General features: G+C 39.5%; 1 protein-coding gene across 1 annotated transcript; it reads left to right on the top strand.

Moving 5' to 3' along the window:
* The first annotated feature begins 3298 nt into the window (after nucleotides 1-3298).
* LOC127661448 (extracellular calcium-sensing receptor-like) lies at nucleotides 3299-7392 on the top strand. The gene is made up of 6 exons (XM_052152168.1): nucleotides 3299-3563; nucleotides 3774-4059; nucleotides 4152-4970; nucleotides 5171-5392; nucleotides 6170-6293; nucleotides 6476-7392. The coding sequence occupies exons 1-6, from the start codon at nucleotides 3334-3336 to the stop codon at nucleotides 7390-7392; spliced, it is 2598 nt and encodes an 865-aa protein (XP_052008128.1). The 5' UTR covers nucleotides 3299-3333.
* Nucleotides 7393-7901: the final 509 nt, after the last annotated feature.

Genomic DNA, 7901 nt, shown 5'->3' with positions numbered 1-7901 from the left:
AATCGGCAAACAGTTCATTTGCCACACTTAACATGCATGACTTTACATACCTTCCATCAGTGAAAGGTTGTCTTACAATCTCCAATGAGCTGGCAGCAAAGCTGGCAGCATTCAGGCTTCGAGATGCCCCTGTCCACGTTTGTAGCTGCTGCTGGCCAGCTTGCAGTTTACACTGGAGCTCCGCACACGCCTTCCTTCGGCTCTCACCCACCGGGTACTTTGCTGCAAAAGCTGCATGGTGGGTATCGAAATGTCTCTTAACATTAGATTTTTTTAAATGAGCAATAAGTTCTTTGCAAATAACACACGGCAGAACAACAGAACTTTCAACAAAAGTGTACGTTTCAGTCCAATCCCTTTGGAATGTGGATGCTCCACATTCTTTCATTTCGCCATCTGTACAAACTAGCTAGCTAGCTGTTTGAAATTGAGCGCGAGAGGCTACCATAGAAACGTAAGTGATTTTGGCCATGGATTGGTGTTGTGAGACTTGCGCTTAGCACTGCAAATGCACAATGGACGTACCCTGAAATTTATTATTGTAAACTGACTTGTTACCGACTTTGGTAGGCTGTACAACAAATTAGAGACATATTGATTATAATTTACTTTGCAATCCCACCCGCGTTCTCCCGCTGGAAGCTGATATGATGTCTCTTAAATTTGTATCCATCATTTGTTGGTAAATGGTGAGACACCTGGCGAGTCACATCATTTTTCCAAAGAGCCACATGTGGCTTGTGAGCCATATGTGATGAAGAGAGAGATGGGCCTGTCATGGGAGATTCATCTAGACCAGTGGTCGGGAACCTATGTGACTGACTGAGTACCAGTGGGCGGGGCCAAGGGTGCAATGAGGAAAAATAGGCATTGATGTCTTGCTGAAGAAGCAGTCATGAGCAGATGTATTTGATCCTTGTGATATCACAAGTTGAACAAATTCCAATCAATCTGTTTGTACTGCTTGATTCAAAGGTGCACTCAGTAATTTTTGTGTCATCTTGCACTTACACTGAAACCTATTGGCTTGGATGCAGCATCCTTTAAAATAAATAGGTTCAGTTTCAGATGTCATTGTAGAAATGTTGTATTCACAGTCAGCCATGATTACTTTAATCAATTAATGTACAAAATAACAGGATGGTTACTGAGATTAAGCAAGTAGTATTTGGCTGGTCATGTGAATGTAAGATGGCAGCCCCCATGTGCAGTCCCTCTCCATGTAGAATAAAACATATTTTCTAAGGTTACTGATATGACTGGAGTATTCTTTTTAATGTGAATGGTCATGATTTCCTGAATATATTGCAAAATTACAATTAATGTCTGTGGCAGATCTGTCTCCCCTACCAAGGATGAAGCTGGAGCTGGGTGGACAGTTCATAGAAGACTTTTAATTACAAACAGTTTACTTAGATACAACATACAAAGTATTATCTAGCACACACGCACCGGCAGACACACACACAGCTCCGTGTGATGCTCAAACTGTTGACCTTCCGGGCCAAATGCAGAATGCACACTTTTGTAAGTTGTGTTCAACTCTCTCCCTCACTGGTGTTTCTGGCTCCTTCTTATCCCTCTCCCAGCTAATTGGGGTAACTCAGCACCAGGCGTCCATCCTTACAGCCAGGCCACGCCCTCCTTGTCACAATGTCTTTTGGGCTCTCTCCCGCAATTTTTCACTCTCAAATTTAGGAGCTCACCATTCACACATACTGTGGACTAATTGGTGTAATTTTTCAGAGAACTGCCCAAATAAAAATAAAAAAGACTCCAATGATTCATAAATAATATCTTATATGTTAATAATCTTATGATAAACAGACAATTTTTTTGTAAACATGTAATTCTGGTCCTGTTTATTCTACCCCACTTTGAGAAGTCTAATTTTATTCCACTAGGCAGAAAGCACTCTAATTTTTTTTTCATATCCCATTCCATCGCAATATACAGATCTGAAATGTATGTCGTTCTAACACATTTTAGGCCCCAGAGATTTGCTCATCCATAGACATTCAGTCTAATTTTCAGTTCAAGCACCACCGTTGTTGTCTATCTATGATTTAACATTAAATTATTCAGCCAAGCAAGCTTACAGACAAGTAAACAATTACTTTTTTTTTTGAGAACTTCCTAATGTAAGAGCAGAAAGATAGTTTTAAGCTATTTGTGGCTTATAGAAGCATTTATCAGAGAATAAGAGACATTTTTATTTGATGACTTACTTTGTGATTCTTTTGGAAATCTTTCGAACTGTGGTATTAGGGCATATTATTGATATGTCCATTTATGTGCTTGGCAGTATGGTGGCTCAGTGGGTAGCAGTGTCACCTCACAGCAAGAAGGTTCCTGGTTTGAGTACCGGCTCACCATTACCTTTCTGTGTGGAGTATGTATGTTCTCCCTGGGTACACTGGTTTCCCCCACAGTGCAAAAACATGAAGGTTTAGTTGATTGGAAATTCTAAATTGCCTGTAGGTGATGGTTGTCTCTGAAATTTTTAGATTCTAAGCTTTCAAATGATACCTCATTTGCCTGACTTGTGTATAAGGAGACTTAAATGTTTTAAGCGTAACAAAATTGTGCGATATAGTGCCCACGGGCAGGTCCATAGAAATGTATAAAAAATTAATGTATGCACCTTTGAATAAATGCTAAAACTACAGTATGTTTTTATAGTTCAATGAATTATTAAATGTCAAAAGATCAAGGACAATTTGATTCCTCATGTCATGAGATTTTGTACTTTTTTTTGCCTTTATCTTGCCACATTTATTATTTAGCATATTTATTTTGTCTTGTTTTGTGAGATTCGTTAAATTGCTTACTAGTAACATAGTCCTGCATTTTTTTTTTTTTTTTAACAAACATTTATTTTATACTGTTTCTGTTGTGACTAAATTACCATTTTGATGAGGTTGGATGTCTGAGGCATATTTACATAAAAATTATGGTTTACAAAATTGTTAACTTTTTTTTTTTCTTTCACACCATTAGGATTGTTTGTGGAACGAATGGTGCATTAGTGTTTTATTTTTATGGTGTGTGCATTTACTGTAAGTGAAATGATTTCTTTCCATTGAGTGATTTCCTCAAGGGAAGTGTATGGATAGTATATGTGAGGTTGCTTTTAAGGAACAGTATAAAGGTGGGCTTGGATGAATCTTGTGTGCACTAAGTTAGGAGTGAGCTAGAGTGTGCCTTTATGTATTTGTATGTATAACTGGCATTACAGGTATGTCATGTAGAAAATGCAGCTGTGGTGTGCAATGAAGCTTCTGAGTGGTGTATAATCTGGTTCAAGCAGTGAAGTTCATCAGCAAAGAAAGGATGGTGTTTCAGGGTGTGTTTGTGTGCTTAATGGTGTTGTTCCTCAGCACTTCGATTTCTTCCCAGCTTCTTCAGTCTCAGACCTGCCGACTTATCCGCAGCACCTCAGACCTGCCTGTGCTGGCCAGTGAGGGAGATATCACAATCGGTGGCCTCTTCCCTCTACACGACAATGTGCTAAATATTCCTCAATCTTTTACTGCAAAGCCACATTCTACGCAGTGCTCGGGGTCAGTCAATCAGTGGATTCCTAAAATAAAACTCTACATGTCTTTGAAGCAGAAATTTCTGAAATTGAAATTTCAGACATGTATTCTGTCTCTTAATTTTGAAGTTTATTGTTAATCATTTTTATTTATAGTTAAACCATTTAGAAATGTTAACAAAGGTAAAATAATATAATAATTTGGTGATTATTTGATGGTCTTTGTTCCCAAAAGGTTTAATTTTCGAAGCTTTAGATGGATGCAGACAATGATTTTTGCCATAGAGGAGATCAACAGAGATAAACGCCTCCTGACCAACTTAACTCTGGGTTATAAGATGTATGACTCATGCAGTACACATTTCCATGCCCTACACACAGCCTTGGCCCTGATGAGCAAGAATGAAGAGGGCACAGAGAATCCAGAGTGCCGAGGCAGAGTGTCTGTTCTCATTGGTGATGGAGGATCCACATTATCTGTAGTAGTTGCACGCTTTCTAGGTGTTTTTCATGTTCCACAGGTGAGATGTGCATTTTTAATGCAACTGCATATTATTTCAAGGTATATTCATGTTCTTTAATACTGTATATTATTCCCTCTCCCATCCTCTAGGTAAGCTATTCCTCCAGCTGTGCATGTCTTAGCAATAAATTAGAGTTCCCTGCATTTCTAAGAACAATGCCCAGTGACTTTTTCCAAGTGGATGCTCTTGCACAGCTGGTGCAACACTTCGGTTGGAGCTGGGTTGGGACTGTTGCGGGGGATGATGCTTATGGTCGTGGTGGTGCCCAAATCTTTAATGATGAGGTGACCAAATTAGGTGCATGTATTGCTTTTTATGAAATTATCCCAAAAAACCATGAAAAAGCAGAGATGTCCAGGATTTTAGAGAGAATTCGGGATTCAGGGGCCCGTGTGGTGCTGGTCTTTGCTCTAGAGCAAGATGCAAGGGCTCTCGTCTGGGAAGCCATTCGTCAAAACCTCACTGGAATCCAATGGTTGGCCAGCGAAGCCTGGATCACAGCAGCCATCCTCTCCACCCCTGAATTCCACTCCATCTTGCAGGGCTCCATGGGCTACGCCATCCGCAGAGCTGATATTCCTGGCCTGCAGCCTTTTCTGCTCCGGTTGCATCCCTCCAAATACCCTCAGGACCCATTCGTTTTGCAATTCTGGGAGGAGATGTTTAAGTGCTCTCTAGGTAAAGGCAGTGACAGCTCCTCTCTTAGCCCCAACTGTAATGGCTCAGAAGTACTGGCCAACACGAGTAACATCTACTCAGATGTCTCTCAGCTCAGAATCTCCTATAATGTTTATAAGGCAGTTTATGCCATTGCTCATGCTCTGGATTCAATGCTGCACTGTGAACCAGGCAAAGGACCTTTTGCTGGGGGATCGTGCCCCAGCTCCAGCAGCATACAGCCATGGCAGGTAAAAAAAAATCATATTCACCTTTATTTCATCTTTATGTATGTTGTTTCTTGAGCTTTATATATCATTAAGATTAATATTGTTAAGATAATGAAGTTGGAGCTGATGTTACTGTTACTGTTTTATATTACCTCTCTCTCTGTCTCCTTGTCTTATTGACTTTCTCTGTCTCTCACTCATTCACTTTCACACACATGCAGCTCCTGCATTATTTAAAGCATGTCCACTTCACTAATGAGTTTGGTGAGGAGACTAAGTTTGACAATAACGGAGATCCTGTGGCAATGTATGATCTCATCAACTGGCAGCTCAGTGGCAATGGAGTGATGCAGTATGCCACTGTGGGGAGGTTTGATGAAACAATGCAGCTTAAACTAGTGATTGAAGAGAAAAAAATTATCTGGAATGGCAACCAGAGACAAGTAATTCTCCAGTGTGAATTATGGTTCAAATTTTATATTATTAATTATCTGTTTGAACTTTTATTCTTCAATCTGGTTTCTTTTTTCTTTTTCTTTCCCTGCATTTATATAAACAGTGAAGTCCAAAAGTGTGAGATGACATTACAAATCTGAGACTTTTTTCTTCCTTCATATTAATGAATATTCCGTATTCAATACAAGTTAAGCTCAATTGACAGCATCTGTGGTATAATTTATTGCTTACCACAAAAATATAATTAGACTTGCCTCTTCTTTTCTTAAAAAAAAAAAAAAAAAAAGCACAAATCTGTGTTACAGTGAAGCACTTACAATGGAAGTAAATTGGGCCAAACAGTAAATATTAAAATACACATTGTTTCTAAAGTAGAGCAACAAGACAAACAATATGTGTTAACAGGATTTTAGTGTGATAAAATCACTTTTCTAAGTAAAGTTATGGCCAATTTTATACTCACATGACAGTGTTGTTAACAAACCCTAAAACCTTCGAATGATTGTACAAATGACAATTTAAACAACTTTGCAGCTCAAATAATACACATGTTTTAGCAGAAGAATGAATGTAAGTGTTTTATAAAATTATAAGTTTCACATTTCTGCCTTAAAACCCACAAACAGCTTTAGTACATGCTGTTATTAAAGCTTATGGAATTCAAAATTTCTGGCGGTCTCAGACTTTTCTCTTGTATCTGCAGCATGTTTAGGAATTAATTTATTATGTATATCTCTGTACTTGGTCTGCTCTCTGAATTGCAGGTCCCTGTGTCCGTCTGCAGCACCAGCTGTCCTCCAGGCACTAGAAGGGCTACCAGGCCAAACTTTCCTCTCTGCTGCTTTGACTGCATTCTCTGTGCAGCTGGGGAGGTTAGCAATCAGACAGGTGTGTCCCCAATAAGCTCAACTCTGCTGATGTTTGTGTGTGTGTAAAAGAGGACTATAGTTTTAGAGGAATTTTGTTTTGTATTATTTATTCATGTACTATTGTATTATTTATACATGTACACAAATACTTCTAATGATTGTGATATTTTTTAAATAAGACATTGTTCTTTTATGTATTAGATGCCTTAGAGTGTGTAAAATGCCTGCCTGAGTTCTGGTCCAATACTAGACAAGACACCTGCATCCCAAAGCCGATCGAGTTCCTCTCCTACAGTGACACCATGGGCATCACTTTACTGGCTGTGGCGCTGCTGGGGTCCTGTTTCACACTCGCAGTTGCTCTGATATTTGCCTGCAAACGCCACACACCCCTTGTCCGAGCCAACAACTCTGAGCTCAGTTTCCTCATTCTCAGCTCACTGTGGCTTTGTTTTATGTGTGCACTAGCTTTTATTGGGCAGCCCACGTCCTGGTCTTGCGGGCTTCGCCACACTGCCTTTGGTATTGCATTCTCTCTCTGCCTATCCTGCATCCTGGGTAAGACTGTGGTGGTACTCGTGGCCTTCAGAGCCAACCTACCTGGCAGTAATGTTATGAAATGGTTTGGCCCACTGCAGCAGCGTGTCATTATCTTCTTGTGCACAGCTGTGCAAGTGGTGATTTGCTCCACGTGGCTGTGCGTGGCACCTCCCATCCCAATCAAGCTCATGACCCGTGAAACTGCCCAGATTATCCTTTTGTGTGATGTGGGTTCTCCTATAGCCTTCTCCCTGGTGTTGGGCTACATTGGACTGCTTGCAGCTATTTGCTTCCTGCTAGCCTTCTTTGCTCGGAAGCTTCCGGACAATTTCAATGAGGCTAAATTCATTACTTTCAGTATGTTGATCTTCTGTGCTGTGTGGATTGCATTTGTTCCAGCATATGTTAGCTCACCAGGGAAGTACACAGTGGCTGTAGAGATTTTTGCCATTCTAGCCTCCAGTTACGGCCTGCTGCTGTGTATCTTCACTCCAAAGTGTTACATACTGTTGCTTAGACCTGAGAAAAATACCAAGAAATATTTGATGTCAAAATCCAGTTCAGAAAGGAAATATTGAAATACTTAAGTTAAACTTTTCTGAAAATGTCACTGTTTATACTACAATTAAATTTGTTCTGTCTTGTTCTCCCCTGCACCCAATTAAACTGTTTTTAGATTGATTGACATTCTTTAGTATGTACTTCATAAAAATAAACAATTATAATTTCCCCCCAAAAAATATTTTGCACTTTATCCACTAAAAGGTAATGATCACGATTAAAGCTTATTTTATCTGCATTTTTTGACGTGTCAAAAATCTGTTTTCACCAGTATTAATGCTAAACATTCCACATAAAACATTATTGAGATAGACAGCATTAAGCTTTATTAACATAACAATACCAAAGTCAACTCCTGCATCTACCTGTGAGGCTCTATCCTTTCTTTGTTCTGTCAGTACTCAAATAGTATTCAATGGTGGAAAATGGACAGACGTATGTCCCCTTAGTGTAAGAAAACAAAAAAGCAACAACTTGTGCCTTAGGCAAATAAAGAAACAAGACAAAAAAAACAGCTACAACATAC

Source organism: Xyrauchen texanus, chromosome 21, assembly GCF_025860055.1.
Source record: "Xyrauchen texanus isolate HMW12.3.18 chromosome 21, RBS_HiC_50CHRs, whole genome shotgun sequence".
Lineage (NCBI taxonomy): Eukaryota > Metazoa > Chordata > Actinopteri > Cypriniformes > Catostomidae > Xyrauchen > Xyrauchen texanus.
The sequence above is the reverse complement of the archived record's forward strand: the minus strand, read 5'-3'. Positions and strand labels throughout refer to the sequence as shown.